Raw genomic sequence first — 16,859 nt, 5'->3', positions numbered from 1 at the left:
TTTTTTTTTTTTTTTTGCATTTCCCATTTATATCATTCCTTGATATTTCATACACATTTGCATTTGATACTCTAGTTTCAAAAAAACTAACATGTTTATTATTGCAATTGAATAGATAAGGATAAATATTCCTTTTTTTCAGTGATCCCCATTTGGGGCTTTTCAAAAAATTTATCATAATTTCCAAAATAATTCACACAATGAAGAAAATTTAAATACTATATATTATTTCAACTTCTAAGACTCCTGGTAAAGCCAAAAAATATGAATAAAAGAAATTTGGCAGTTAATGGGTTAAACATGGTTCTATTTTCTGCTGAGTAGAATCACTGCCAGTAGACTTTATCTCCAAGTTCAGAAATATATATATGTTAACCTTATAATTAAGTATACTTTGGGTATACTAACTATAAACTATCCCAAAATAGCTGACCTGCTATTTTAAAATATAATGTCATCATTAATTTAAGTAAAATTGACTTTTGTTGTTCTGAAATAATTTAAATGTTCAAGTGGATTAAAACTACAAGAGTAGTTCTAATCCATTTGTAACCTTTAGCAATGAGTCAAAGGTTATGAGGTTATAAGTTCAATCATGATGCAGGCTCAGGCAGAACACTTAATTCTACTTGACTCATTTGCTCTAATCACACTGTATCACAGTTTCCTATTATATGCTAATGAAAGTTTTCTGTTCTGTACCAATGTCATAGTTGTTTAACCCTTTAGCATTCAGATTACTTTTTTAAATGTAATATTTATTTAGTCACATTGTTTTGAATTAATCATGCATTAACACATAGCTTTGCAATTTCAATCATGTCATCACCATCATCATATATGTCTGTTTTCCATGCTGGCATGGGTTGGACAGTTTGACAGGAGCTGGCAAGGCCAGGCCCCACACCAAGTTCCATAGTCTGTTTTGGCTTGGTTTCTACAGAAGAACTTTGTAGGGTAGATATGTGAGGCCATATCTGGCCAGTCTGAATATAAAAACAAGCAAAATATTTGGGCCAGATATGGCCAGTTTAAATGCTAAAAGGTTACATCAAGTCACCCTTTCCACCACATCTCTGTAGTTCAGTCTACCAATTAAACATCACTACTTATGCTATTCAGCTGGACTTGGCAGTAACAAATACTTCAGTGAATGTTGATTGTTAAATAGATGCCAGTGTACTTAATGAAGTAGCCCAAGATGTTTTACTTAATTAAAATTATACCTTCAATGATGAGTGTAAATCATCATCATTATTATCATTTTATTCAACTTTCTGTGTTAGAATAGATTGGACGGATCGTTACAGTTGAGTTACTTCTCATTGGGAACCACAGCTCCTACTGCTACTCATGCATGTCATTTGGCTTGGTTTTTGTGGTTGGATGCCCTTCCTATTGCCAACCACTTTACAGGGTGCATTTTTACAAGACGATAATGCTAGAAAGAATAAATAGTCCTCTGTGAGATAGAACCAGAGGGATCACACAATCCTACACTTTCTGTTGTTCATTAGCCAACCGCTTTACAATGTGAACTGTAGGTGGGGTACTTTGTTCACAGTAATTATCTAAATGATTAACTCTTGGCAGAAGGGCAACCCTGAAATTTTAATTAAAGTTAATTGAATATGGAACATAGTATATCTGTCCTTAGTAGTCAAATTACAATCCCATGCATGTTTCAGATTTATTAAAACTCATCAGATTGGCACAGTTTTATCATAACTAAAATCTTGGACTGAACTGTAAAATATTGGGTTATTTGATAACATACATGAATGACTATGGGTAAGGTTTCAATTAATTAAAATTTCTTAGCCTGTTACATGAAGTATGTTATCATCTGCTTTGTGACTAAGTTTTCAAACTGCTCACATCTCTGGGTATTTTCTTCTTGTCATTTTTCTAGAACTCTTACAATGACTTGATTGTTAGTCTTACCCAGTTTATTTACTTCCATCTATTTTACCATTATTCCAGGATGTTTCAGCTGTGCTTCAGATACTGGCTTACGTCTCTTCAACATAGAACCACTCACAGAAAAGTTAAATGTCGGTAAGTAGCAAAGTTGCTTCATTCTATTGGCTTCAATTAACTATCATACTCCCCACCTCTTTAAGTGTTAGTCTCTCTTTTTCTATTATCTCATTCGCATTCAGATTACTCTGTGGGATGTAATGGTTATTTATTCACACTGTTTTGAATTAATTAGCCATTATCTTCTAGCTTCAAGATTTCAATGATATGATTGTTGAGTAGGTGTTAGAGGCCAAAATCAGGTAGACTATTTATCAATTATAGATACATGTGTACACAAAATACAAGACATACACATGCATGCAGATACATATATACATGTGAACATAGATTCGTGTGTACTCACAAACACAGATACATGTGTATACATAATCTTAGAAACACTTGCACACATGAACAAGGATACATGTGAACTTACAGACATGGATATGTATGCACATGCAAAGTACAGGTATGGCTGTGTAGGAAGAAGCTTGCTTCCCAACCACATGGTTCTGGGTTCAGTCCCACTGTATAGCACCTTGAGCAAGGATCTTCTACTATAGCCCCATGTCAACCAAAGTCTTGTGAGTGGATTTGGTAACCAAAACTAATAATGATTGTTTCTAACAAGGGCATTATAATAATAGCATGAGCGTCAAGGCCTCAGATTTGGAGCAAGGAGCTTTGTTGATTCTATTGTTCCCAGTCTGGTACTTTATTTTACTGACTCTCGACGGATGAAAGTAAAGCTGATCATTGCAGGATTTGAAATCATAATGTAGAGTTTTGTCAGTTCACCACTTTTGCTAATGATGATGGTGATGATGATAATGGTTTCAAATGTTGGCACAAGGCCAAAAATGTTAGGGAGACTGGATATGTTGGTGACATAAACTCCAGTGCTTGCCTGATTCTTATTTTATTGATCCCCGAAAGGATGAATGGCAAAATTGACCTTGATAGTATTTGAACTTAGAACAAATGGAGTAAGATATTTTGTCTAGCACCCTGATGGTTTTACTGAGCACCATTCTTAGTAATAATAATAATAATATTTACCAGGCAGTGACTTTCATGGCTTTTGATCTTAACTGATTGGAAGTGTTATCATGTACATGTTCAGTCTTGGTATAAAAGATAGACTACAGCAAATATTCTGCTCAATACCACAGATTTACTTGTCAGTTGCTTGGCCTTAACCAGTTGAACATGTTCCTTAGTGGCTGGTGATATGTGCATCTCTGATCATAAGCAGTAGTTGGGGAGCATCATAGCCATGTGTTGAGAGGAATTCTTTGGGGTTAGAATAATTCATCTCTGGAAAAAAGTGTGATTTGTTCATCATGCAGAATGGGCCTCAAGAAAATTCTAACTGGGCCCCACCTGCAAGGTCATGCACTGTTTGTCTTGATATGAAATCACCATGTTGCACACACATGGTTGTGATGCATGTGCCTGGTGTACCCTTATCAGGTACGCATGATGAGTATATTGGGCTTTGTATATTTGTACCCCAGTGTCACTTTGATGGCATTCACTGCTCTCTCACTCAGTAATAATAATAATGATGGTCCAATATTTCTAATACTTTGTCAAATTTCTTTTGTATTTCAGGAAAAGAAAATATTGGTAGCATTTCTCATGCTGAAATGTTGTTCCGTACCAACCTTATTGGAATTGTGGGAGGTGGAAGTTGTCCAAAGTTTGCTGACAATACTGGTAATAAATGCTTTCTTAGAAGTTCTGTTTGTATGCCTGTATGTGTGTTTGTATTCTTTTATTCTTTTACTTGTTTCAGTCATTTGACTGTGGTCATGCTGGAGCACTGCTTTTAGGCAAACTAATCAACCCCAGGACTTATTCTTTCTAAACCTAGTACTTATTCTATCGTTCTCTTTTGTCGAATTGCTAAGTTATGGGGACGTAAACACACCAACATCGGTTGTCAAGTGATGGTGGGGAACTAACGCAGACACACAAACATACACATTATATATATGACAGGCTTCTTTCAGTTTCTGTCTACCGCATCCACTCACAAGGCTTTGGTCAGCCTGAGTCTATAGCAGAAGACACTTGCCCACGGTGTCACATAGTAGGACTGAACCTGGAACCATGTGGTTGGAAAGCAAGCTTCTTACCACACCTACGCCTATGAGCAAGAAATGAAGAATTTTATGTTGTGTTCTTGAGAAAAACATTTCATTTCATGTTACTCTGCAATTTGATGTGTGACATGTCATGCATCTGTACAGGCAATGTAGATTTGATGGAGAGAGTGAGCTGATGTGCAGCACAAACATTTGAGCACTATGAATAAATCATCTGTATAAGTTGTTCAACAAGAATTTGCAGAACCCTTGTCTATCATTTATGACAGAAGAGTCCACCATATGTGTGTGTGTGGTAAATTTATTGCTGTATTGTTTGTTGTTGTTGTAACCTCAGCGTGCTCTACATGAACTGACTTACAACACACATAGACTGCCTGTCAAATATCTGGCTGTGTTCTCACTCTAGATATCTGTTGCCTTCATCTTGTTTACACCTCTGCAAAACCTGTTGATCTGCATGGTCAATGTTTAGTTGTTTTTTTTTGTTTTTTTTGTGATAAGGTGTCACTTTCATCAATTGTATAAATTTACTGACCTATCCAACCCACATTAGTTTATACAAAGACCAAAACAAATATGAAATTATTACCAAAATCTAATCAAAATCAAACCCTGCTCACAATATGTCGTTGAGAGATACTATTGGCAGGGATTGATCTCAGTTCCTCTGTTACACAAGACGTATGTTTACTGTAAGTATTTTTTGTAAGTTTATCCTTTGTCTTCTGTTTCACTTTTCTTCAGTGTTGATCCGGGATGAGAGTCAAAAGTCGGAAAGGAAGTTTGCCCTTGAATATATTTTCTCACAACCTGTCATGAATATACGCATGAAGAGAAACAAGTGAGGCCTTTTACTTTCTTCTCATTCTTCTAACATTTGATGATATTGAGGTTTTTATCTCTCTCTCCTAAACTTTTTCCTTTTTGCATGACTTAGTCAGTAGGGATCAGGACAACACTCATAACCCTTTTTAGGGTCTTCAAGACAAGTGAAAGAAGAGAAGTTATTTTCAAATTGGGGACCTGGCCTGAATAATTGCAACATGGTGGATTTCATTAAATACACTGAACAGTCAAGTAGTTGTATTAAACTAGAAGATAGACTTAGTCTGCCACTCATCATCATCATCATTGTTTAATGTCCATTTTCTATTTGGGTATGGGTTGGACAGTTTGATAGGAGCTGGCCAGTTGGAGAACTGCTGAGGCTCCAATTATCTGTTTTGACACGGTTTCTACAGTTGAGTGCCCTCCCTAATGCTACCCACTTTACAGAGCGTGCTACCAGCACATGTGCTTTTAAGTGGCACCAACATGAGTGCATTTTACATTGCACCAGCACTTGCAAGGTAAAGACCTTTCAGCTGAGAGAGGGAGTTTGGATATGGCCCCAATGAACTTTCATATAGCTTCCATTTAACAAACTTCACTCACTAGGCTTTAGTCAACCCAAGTCTGTGGCAGAAGTCACTTGTCCAAGGAGTAGAATTAAAACTGGTGTTATGTAGTTGGAAGGTGCATGGGTCAGTGGTTAGAGCGTTGGGCTCACAATCATGTGGTAGTGAGTTTGATTCCCAGGCTGGGCTGCGTGTTGTGTTCTTGAGCAAGACACTTTATTTCATGTTGCTCCAGCTCACTCAGCTGCAGAAATGAGTTGCAACATCACTGGTACCAAGCTGTATTGGCCTTTGCTTTTCCCTTGGAAAACATCGATGGCATGGAGAGGGGAGGCTGATATGCATGGATGACTGCTGGTCTTCCATAAACAACCTTGCCCGGACCTGTGCCTCAGAGGGGAACTTTCTAGGTGCATCTCATGGTCATTCATGACTGAAGGAGGTCTTTTACCCTATGTAGTTGTGAAGTGAGCTTCTTTAGCTAATCACTCATAAATCCCAACATAAAAACATCATTGCAAGTCACCTACCTCTACTGTAGCTATCATGTACTACCATTACGGTCACCTAACTCCACTCTAAATACCATTCACTATCCACTATACATCCATATCACCACCATCACTTCTCCTGTAGCTGCCATCCATTACCATCACCACCTACCTCTACTGTAGTTGTCATTCACTATCCTCATATGTCCATACCATCACATGTCCATATCACCACAGTGACTTACCTTTTCAGCAACTACCACTACATTCATATGCCTTCGTCATAAGATTCCTGCCTAAAATGTTAGAATTTTTTTACTGTGACTGGAATGTATTGACTGACTAGGTGGTTATGGATCAAGAATCGGGAGTTTCCAGGGCTAAGAAATAGAAGCCTTTGTGTATTCATTTGTCTACTAGAAATAGCAGTCATATCTTCCTTGAATCACACCCTTCAATCTTAACAAAGACAGGATATATTGAATAATGTAATCGTTGATGTACATGTCTCAAAATAAGATGAGATGGTCATAAGTGGGACAGTTTTGGCCACTGGTCAGCTGGATTAAGGCTGACCTTGGGCTAAACAACAACAATCACAATATGTTATAACTTCTCTCCTCATCATGACAGGCCATTTCCAGTTTGTGATTGTTTGACTGAACACAATAATTCTGTATTTGTATTTATTTATTTATTTATGTGTTTCAGCCAAGTGGCTGCGGTCATGCTGGTGCACCACCGTGAGGAAATAAGGAATTTGTGATATTCATACCTTGCCTAAATGCATTAACATTGTAAATAAAATGAAGTGAAGCCAAACTTTGTAATGAGTGTCAAAACAAACCCAAGTGTCTTTGTATCTCCAGTCTGATTTGGTATAGTTTCTACAGCTGGATGCACTTCCTAATGCCAACCACTTTACAAAATGTGCTGGGTGCTTTTACATGATGCTGCACAGGCACTTTTACAGAATTGTGGTGATGGGGGGGTCGTTTACTTGACCATTGAAAATTAACACTTAATGTGTTCAAAGAAAGGGAAGATCAAGAGTTGTGACATTCATGCCTTTCTCAGATACAATAGCAGTGAAATGAAATTCCTCCAGCAAGGGATTAAAACAGAGTTGTGGAGTTTTGTTAGTGAGAACATATAGTCAGTCCACTGCATTTATCAATATCTTTAAGTCACACTCAACCACCCCACTCTAGTTAACTAGTTGACCCATAGTCATTAGCCTGTTGGATCAAATCCGACCAGAACTGACTTTGTTGTTGCTATGTGGTTGACCCCAAAAGACTTTCCGTGCTGCAGTTCATGTTTAATTGGCAGAATTTCTTTGGTTCCTCTTGAGATTTGAAACTTCTGAGGAGAACTTGGCTATGATGACTCAGTCTTAGTAAAGCAATTTACATTCCATTACATTGAAAATGCTGTTCCCTTGGAAACCTGACTGATTATGTCTTTCATCCCATTGGAGAGGCAATACATACCAGTGCCGTACTGGAGTCCATTCAATTATGACTACTTCTGTACAAAACATGGACTATCATCACCATCAGTATTACTTTTTCTATTTTTTTCAGACTGTTCTGTGTGCTGCGAAATGAAATCCATGTGTTTTCTTTCCCCAATAACTCCACACATTTGTACTCATTCCGAACACGAGATAACTTCAAAGGTAACATATTCGTTTATCACCTCTTACATGTTACCCATTGATAGATCACACTTCTATATTGATGTGATAGATCAATGGTTAAGTACTTCAGTTACTATACAACCAGCATTTTGTTAAACTGTTAGGCACATTACACAACTCAAATCAATTTTAGTTTCCTACTTGACAACTGACTAATTTATATTTAGAAATGTAATTCAACTTTGATACATCCATTACAACTGTTCTCTAAAACATATGGATTTGTAGAGTTATCCAACCCCTATTTGTGTGAAGACAGGGATTTTATCAAGCTGTAAAACAGAGTATTGGATACTACAGTACCATCACTATCACTGTGTAACTTAATAGCTCACTCATGTAGGACTCTCCCCAGACACAACAGAATGTGCTTCAACACACGAACTCACATAAAGAATCTTGCAAACAAAATCCAAAAACGAAACTATTTAACAGTCTGCTATGTATTGTTATAGTCAGGATTACTACAATTTCTCTTGTAGGTCTTCTTTCTAGAAACTGTAAATCTCCATTCACTCTCCCCTATATACAAATGTTTAAGGTCTAATTAACCAGATGTCTAATTAAGAACATTATTTGCTTTTAGCAGACAAGTTATCGTAGGTAACGTTGCACTTTCTAGTTTAAAGGTTCAAATGTTACTGTTGTTGAGTTTTTCTTTCATTCCTCCAAAATTGATAGAGAAAGTTATACACTGGAGTTTCATTCCCTTCCATTTCAAATACATGGAGACAAATACCTTCATTTCACTGGAATTTTCAACACATGAATACTAAAAGTGATGTCTATGATCATTATATTCAGGAAGAAGATATCTTCCTGATTAAAATTGTTAGTCCTAAATACATCATGAAAGATTATGAAATCCTTCTGTTTGCTTTGTTACACTCTTAAAAATCACTACCAGTAACATTATATTATTGGTGCAATATACTCTGTACTTCTTTACTGTCATAATAAAAGATCTTATATCTAGGCAAAGAAAAATTTTGAAATGGATTGAGATAAATTTTGATTTTAATAAGTAAACCTTTGGATGTTTATAATAAATTAATCTTTTCTCTTTTTCTTTGTACAGGCTTATGTGAAATAAGTACACTTCGAGAAGTGGTTGTGTTTCCTGGTCACAAATGTGGAAGTGTTGAAGTAGTGGTCAGTATTATTTTACTTGTGTTATTCAGTTCTAGTTTATAATATTACTAGTCTAGAGAACTGATAAAGTCTTCATTGTAATGATGTCATGAATTTGATGAGTCTGCAGTTCAATATGTCACCACTTTTTTTGACCTCATGTCATTTTAACAGTAAAGCTCAACGTCTCAAGAGTTGAACTCAATACTTTTTTCTCCATAGTACTTTTGCACCTAGAGCCCAATGACTATTTACATTACATATTGATACCAGTGTGGTTGTGATTCCAATATACATTGATTTATGTCATTATGTAAACCTTCTCTAACCTCATTTAGACTTCATCATCATCACCATCGTCGTTTAACGTCCGCTTTCCATGCTAGCATGGGTTGGACGATTTGACTGAGGACTGGTGAAACCAGATGGCTACACCAGGCTCCAATCTGATTTGGCAGAGTTTCTACTGCTGGATGCTCTTCCTAACCCCAACCACTCAGAGAGTGTAGTGGGTGCTTTTTACGTGCCATCACTATTACACATTTAGTAAAGGTGGCAAGTTAGCAGAATCATTAGTGCATCAAGCAAAATGCCTTGTGGCATTTCATCTGTCTTTACGTTCTGCATTCAAATTCCACTGAGGTCAACTTTGCCTTTCATTCTTTCAGAGTTGATAAAATAAGTACCAGTTGACCACTGGGGACAATGTAATCAACTTACCCACATCCCCTGAACTTGCTGGGCTTATGCTTAAATTTGAAACCAATATTATACATCTAGTAAACTATGTTCAGTTTATTTCTTCCCCAGTCTCCACAGCTCTTACCATACTCATTACAAATGTAGCATCCTCTTCTCTTACATGCATCATATAGTCTGCTTTTTGCAGAGACAAAAAAATCCATTGCTGTCAACTGAACAGCTCCCACCACTTCCTTCTCGCTTTTACTTTCACTGCAATCTTATCTCAGCACTAATTGTGCCACCTTTCCACCAAAACTTTTCTACTTCTAACAAGTTATCTAAGCAGTTCAATGAATTAAATGTGGTGCTGAATGCTAACAAAATTCTTTCTGTGTTTTGGTAGATATAAATTGCTTATATTTTATGTATTCACCTCTTTTGCTTTATGTTTGTACTGCTTGACTTTTATTTCAACATACCACCATCAGTGGAAGTTGTTTTATTGGAGCAGTTGTTCCAACAGCTGCTTATCCTCCCTCACAGTAAATACTTAGTTGTGAACTAGCCCTGGCACAAACTTAAAAGCTGTTGTAACATTTGAACTTACAACCACATAGCCAATCGTCCAACATCTTAGTGTCAAGGTTATTGTGATGCTATGAAAATACATAAATTTCCAAAACAGAGTGTCATATTGTTGGTAAAATATGAAAGTGTTTGTAAACTTTCAGAACACCAAGACATTTGTGTAGAGGACTTGGTATTTTTTGTAAAGAGAAAGAAGGGGTGGTGGTTAGCACTTAATGTTTGAGATTTCCAGTCATTCATCAATTGTTTTTTTTGTTTCTGTCTTTCCTCAGGACTTGGAGAAAGTTCAGCCAGGGCAGTCAGTATGTCCGGTGATGATCAGTGCTCACCAGAATGAGCTGGCTTCTTTGGCTTTGAACCAGAGTGGCTCTATTTTGGCCACAGCCTCACGCAAGGTAAATATGATATAGTTATGATTTTTTTTTTTTTTTTTTTTTGATACACCAAAATACCAGTATTTGTTCTTGACAATATTTTTGATTTTTGTAAATTAATAAGTGACACAGAATTTCAAGCTTTTCAAAGACCAAGATCTTGAATCAGTAAAAATGTAAAGAAGTGCTGCCAGAAGGTTTTACCATCAGGAATAGTTTTAATCTTGCTGGATACCTTGTGGCATTAAAACTTAAAATGAATAGACAAAGTGCCAGAGTTTAATTAAACAAACTTTAACTGACCAAGAAGCTGTTAGTCTGCTTTGAGTGAATCAGTACTTGTTATATAGCGGTCATGTAGCACTGGCACCAGCTCTATCTCAGGAAATATGTGACACACAGGTTGTTGACTAATCACCACTGGTTTGTCACTTCAAGTATCTTGGTGTATTGTTCACCAAGCAGAATATACATCAGGTTCTTAGTTCCATCTCTTTATGCTGCAGTTTGGGCAGGTGTCTTCTCCCATAACTTTGAGTTCTGTTGATCAAACAACTATAACATTTTTAAATCAACAAGAGAGTCCATATTTATTTGTTATTACATCTTCTTGATATCCATTCTATCATGCAGTGATTGGCTGGTTGTCCCAATCAATGTATATTGAATTTCTTTTGATACCCATTCTGTTCCAGCATATTTCAACACTCTGGTACATTTAGGTGGCCTAATTTTATATTTCAGTGGTGATGGTCACCACTCTGAGGACTGATATCTATTGTTGTTGTTTAGCCAAAGAGAATAAGCAGTATCTTTGGACCAAGTGCATGAAATTGTTGCTGCTTCAGCTTCGGGCCAGCCCTGAACCAGGAGATTTATCATAAAAAATGTTCCAGCTATGATCCTTATCTTTTACAGCCATAGTGTATCTAAGGCTACATTATCTACTATGTCCTTTCAGTTTTAAAACTGATGAGAGGAATTTGAGATGAGATTTAACTATTATTTCCAGTAGTTTGTGTAACCACAAAACCATTCTTTCATTGTATAGAATCAATACTTTTAACTAAAAGGATGGAATTGAAGTGGCATCAGTTTTGTAGAATTTATGTAATCAAAGAAACATTAATTTGTGTATTTTTTTCAGGGTACACTGATACGGGTGTTCAATGTTTATAACAAACAGCTGCTGGTTGAGCTTCGCAGAGGTTCTGATACTGCAACATTATACTGGTATGTACCTCACACAACTTATGTACTCTGTCCTTCCCTGAAATGCACCAAACTACTTAATGTACTTGACACTGGATAGTTATACTGTTATATAGTCTACATATGTAATTGTGTGTATGATGGACTCGCCTGTCAAAGATGATGTATGTGCATTCAGCTACTGCTGAATGATCTGCACAAATGATTTGTTTATAGTGATCAAATGTTTCTGTCACACATTAGCTTACACTCTCCATCAAATCGACATTGTCTGAACAGGTGTTCTGTGTACTACGAGTCGGGTGTCGAAGTGAATGCAGAGCAACATGAGATGAAGTGTTTCGCTCAAGAACACGACACACCACCCAGTCTGGGAATTGAAACCATGATCTCGCGATCGTGAGTGTAACACCCTAACCACTAGGCCATACACCCTCACACACACACATATATATATCATCATATATCTATATATTTGTATCATCATCATCATCATCATAATCATCATTATTATCACCATTTCACATCCATGTTCCATTCTAGCATAGATTGGATGATTTAACTAGTAACTGCATCATGCTCCACTGTTTTTTTTGTTATGGTTCCTTTGATTGGATACCAACCACTTTACAGCACTAGTGAGGTTGCTGTCCAGCTTACAAGAACTGATCTCCTGCCCAATTTGCGCTAGTATGAAAAGCAAACATAAAATGATGATGGTGATGGTAACACACACACAAGCATATTTTGGTTGCAGTTGGGAAAGATACTGCACCTATTCTGACCCTATTCTCATCATTCCTTTATACATATCTGTATATATCTTTCCATGCATGCATGCATCCACCCATACATACATACATATCTACCTACCTACCTACCCACCTGCCCACCCCTGAGGACAAAGAAATAAGAACCCACAATATGGTAGAAGCCATAGCCACTCATGATAAAAAGGAATACTGGTGGAATGTCCCAGTGAAAACCTCAATAAAATATAAACGCAATAGACCTGATATAATGATTTGGGATAGAGAAAAGAAAATGTATACAGTTGTGGAAATCAGCTGCCCAGCAGATGTTAACATAAAGCTGAAGATCAGTGAAAAAAGAACACTTACAGTGAACTATTGAAAAATTTGCAGTTACTCAATCCAGATTACAAGTTCAAGTTTATACCTGTAATTATTGGAGCACTGGAATATGTACCACACTGCCTAAATACTAATCTTGAGAAACTTGGTTTCTCAAAACCAGAAAGGAGAAAGCTGATTCGAAGACTACAGATTTAGACTATCATTGGAACTGTTAAAGTCTGTAAAACTTCCCAGAAGTTTATCATTTAAGTATATATGAGCATGTCTAGATATGCAACTATATGCATGTTGATGTTGTTGAAATTCCAATGACGGAACCTTGGATCTAGGTTAGAAACCGGTTCTTTCTCTATTGGCAAGAAATCTTGAAATAAAACTGAATAATGACATGCATACACACACACACATATACATATATACACGCATATAAATACATATACATATTTCCTACATAACCATGAACTATGCTTGTATTTATCATGTTCTTATTTGTAATTCTTTATTTTCTATTTCTTACCAGTATATCTTTTAGTCATGATTCTGCCTTCTTGTGTGCCTCCAGTGACAAAGGGACAGTCCATATATTTGCTATCGAGGACACAACACTGAATAAAAGATCCACGTGAGTTCAGTTTCTAATAGTGTGTTATAATTGCTTGGTCTGGAGTAAGGGTTTGATGGGTCTTTAAATTTAAATATGGAGCATGTGTAGTTACCACCCAGACAGCTATAGCAATGCTCCACAACCTTTTTTCAGTTATATTCTTTTAAAAATTTGGTGGCACACCTGAACTAAGAATAACTAAATGTATAAGGCTTACAAAGGATAAGTCCTGAAGTCAATTCGTTCATCTAAAAGTGGTGCTCCAGCATGGCTGCACTCAAATGACTGAAACAAGTAAAAGAATATTTAACTAAAGTTGTCTTTTCCTCATCACATAATTCTTTCTAGTTTGGTAATTAATGCTCATTAAATTAAAAATGTCAACACTCACTTAACTATTGTTTTTCATACAGAAAGCATCTCTGAGCAATTAAGCATTGATTTTGTTTATATTTTCTCATAGCTGCAGTTTTGCATCTTATATTGTCAAAGTTGAAAGCAAAAGACTATTTTCAACATTCCATAATGACTGGAAGCTAAGTTTCAATTGTAGAAGTTCAGTTAGTAACCAGTAAAAGGATGACTTGCTTGAACACACACACACACACAAAAGCAAAGTATTTCATTTATTGATAATGATTGTGTTGTTTGTTTTTATTCCAGTTTTAAAAAAATGGGCTTTCTTGGTCAGTATGGTGAGTCGCAATGGGGCCTTGCCAACTTCACTGTTCCAGCAGAATGTGCTTGCATTTGTGCTTTTGGCTCAGGAAATTCTGTTGTTGGTAAGAATTATATTTTATAGTTAACTGAACATAGGAGTTTTTTTTTTTGTTTGTTTGTTTTTGTATTTTGTTTTGTCTCTCATTTTATCTATGGGTTTAGTTTTGTCTGCAAATTGTTGAAAATAGCACTGGTGCATTGCTTTGGTTATTCATTCTTGCATAGAGTGAAATGACAGTCTGCTCTAGTGAAGGACTTATTCAAAATATTCACTTGAAGAGACACATTTTACACCTTTGATGGATGGTAATGACCACACAATATGTTAATTATATCATCTCACCAATGTATTACGGGACTGATGCCAGTATCACGTTAATGGCACTTGTGCCAGTGGCTCGTAAAAAAAGCACCTACTACACTTTTGGAGTGGTTGGCATTGGGAAGGGCATCCAGCCATAGAAACCTTTCTAAATCAGACTGGAACCTGGTGCAGGTGACCAGTTTTCAGTCGCCAGCATGGAAAGTGGACATTAAACGATGATGATGATGATGATGATGACGACGACAATGGTGGTGGTGGCTCCCATGCCAGTGGCACGTAAAAAGCACTATCCAAATGTGATCGATGCCAGGCCTGCTTGACTGGCTCCTGTGCTAGTGGCACGTAAAAAGCACCCACTACACTCTCGGAGTGGTTGGCATTAGGAAGGGCATCCAGCTGTAGAAACATTGCCAGATCAGATTGAAGCTTAGTACAGCCGCTGGCTCTCCAGACCTCAGTCAAACCGTCCAACCCATGCCAGCATGGAAAATGGACGTTAAATGACAATGATGATGATGATGTTATATAATACATACATACATATATACAAATATTCTATAATTATAATTAGGGGTCAGCTAATTGCTTCACCATCCACCGAATTTAGAAATAGGAGTTGAAATTCTTTTTCACTTTTATTATTAATACATACATATATATATACATATACAGGGTGTTTCAAAAAATTAGATATCATTTGAAACGTAAATATCACAGAAACTATATGGTCAAAGCAAATGAAACTAATCAGGCTTAATGTTGAGCAACATAAGATTCGTTCCTCCAAATTTGAATGAGAAATTCATAGGTATGTGGATTCCATGAACGATTTCACAAATGTTCAATATGTGCACTGCCTGAGACACGGCACACATAAAGTTGGTAGTCAAGTTCCTTCCAAACACACTGCAGCATGTCTTGGGTAACAGTCTCCAGTGCGGTAGTGATTCTCTGCTCAAATTCCTCTAGGTTTGCAGGAAGAGTGGGGACATAGATCAGGCCCTTCATGTTTGCGCTTTCACTTGCCATCTGCCGTTATGGCCTGAATGAGCTGCAGCTTGTGGGGTTTCATTAGCAAGCATTTCCTCAGGACATGCCAAATTGTCGTTGGAGGGATCTGGGTTTCCAAACTTGTTCTTCATATGGACTTCTTGGGGCTTCGTCAGAGTTTTTGGTGAACCCGCTCAACTGTCTCTTCCAATGTTAGTGGTCATCCAGATCCTTGCCCTGCACAGATAGCCTTCCGTTTTGAATTTTTTGTGCCATGTCCAAATCTGCATTGCCATGGGTGATTTTTTAGTGAACTCTCTCACAAATGCACGCTGCACAGTCTTGTTCGACTGTGTTCGAGCATACTCCAACACACAAAACGCCTTTTCTTTTCCAGTAAATGCCATTTCTATACTTGAAAAGATAAACATATCAAATATTAAACATAAAATTTTGACCTGTTTCTATGCATGCTGTTAAAATTTGAAGTCATTTGAACAAGAACTGGCAAAGTTATTAGATTGCGAAATGATACCAAATTTTTTGTAACACCCTATATATATGTATATTTTAAAAGGATTGAAGTTCCTTCCAAAGTCATATAAACACATAAGGATGGCTTCCTGATTTCTGTGGCATATATATTTCCCCTTAGATAGGATGCCAGTCCATCACAAGGATTGGTGATTTTAGCCAGCCAAGTGGATTGGAGCAATGTCACATAAGTATTTTGCTCAAGAACATAATACATTGCCTGGTTCAGTAATTAAACCGTAGTCTTATGATCATGAGTCCAACATCCTAACCACTAAACCATGCATCTCACACACACACACATATATATATATATATATATCTTGCTGTTGAAAATGTCCACTCTACAGAGTAGTTGGTGTTATGAAGGGCATCCTGCTGAAACAGACACAGTAGCCTGGGGTATTCTTCTACTTGGCTGGCTCCTGTCAACCATACATAAATATATATATTCTTTTTATATCAGCTACTTCTCACTTGCTACCTGTTTAGTATAAGATTCTGAATTTCTGTTGTTTTATGTTATTTCATCTTTTGTCCTTTTCCATTCCAGCCGTGTGTGTCGATGGGACATTTCACAAATACAGTTTCACAACCAGTGGTAGTTGTAACCGGGAAGCCTATAACATCTTTCTGGACATTGGTGATGATATGTACTAATGTTGCAACTCTATAGACATTGAGGATTATGAGTAGCAAGATTGGAACTTTCTGGATATTAGGAGCTTTCTGAACATCAGGAATTCCGTATATTAAGACTTGAGACTTCTGACAAGTGCAGAAATTCTGCTTTCTTTGTAGCAATGTTTATCTAATCTTGCTATTGAAAATGTTTATTTTTTTGTTTGTTTTTTTTAGACAACTCTCTCCCTCC

The 16,859-nt window shown here is 36.8% G+C and overlaps 1 protein-coding gene across 1 annotated transcript in view; it reads left to right on the top strand.

Moving 5' to 3' along the window:
• LOC106870700 (WD repeat domain phosphoinositide-interacting protein 4) overlaps positions 1-16,853 on the top strand; it is a 27,935-nt gene extending 11,082 nt beyond the window's left edge. The window contains exons 3-12 of the mRNA XM_014916868.2: positions 1,984-2,058; positions 3,637-3,741; positions 4,881-4,977; positions 7,611-7,705; positions 8,805-8,878; positions 10,402-10,524; positions 11,651-11,736; positions 13,333-13,434; positions 14,080-14,198; positions 16,539-16,853. Coding sequence (XP_014772354.1) covers positions 1,984-2,058; positions 3,637-3,741; positions 4,881-4,977; positions 7,611-7,705; positions 8,805-8,878; positions 10,402-10,524; positions 11,651-11,736; positions 13,333-13,434; positions 14,080-14,198; positions 16,539-16,645 — 983 coding nt within the window. The 3' untranslated portion in view covers positions 16,646-16,853. The remainder of the gene's footprint in view (positions 1-1,983; positions 2,059-3,636; positions 3,742-4,880; positions 4,978-7,610; positions 7,706-8,804; positions 8,879-10,401; positions 10,525-11,650; positions 11,737-13,332; positions 13,435-14,079; positions 14,199-16,538) is intronic.
• Positions 16,854-16,859: the final 6 nt, after the last annotated feature.

This window comes from Octopus bimaculoides, chromosome 6 (genome assembly GCF_001194135.2).
Source record: "Octopus bimaculoides isolate UCB-OBI-ISO-001 chromosome 6, ASM119413v2, whole genome shotgun sequence".
Taxonomy (NCBI): Eukaryota; Metazoa; Mollusca; class Cephalopoda; order Octopoda; family Octopodidae; genus Octopus; species Octopus bimaculoides.
The sequence above is the reverse complement of the archived record's forward strand: the minus strand, read 5'-3'. Positions and strand labels throughout refer to the sequence as shown.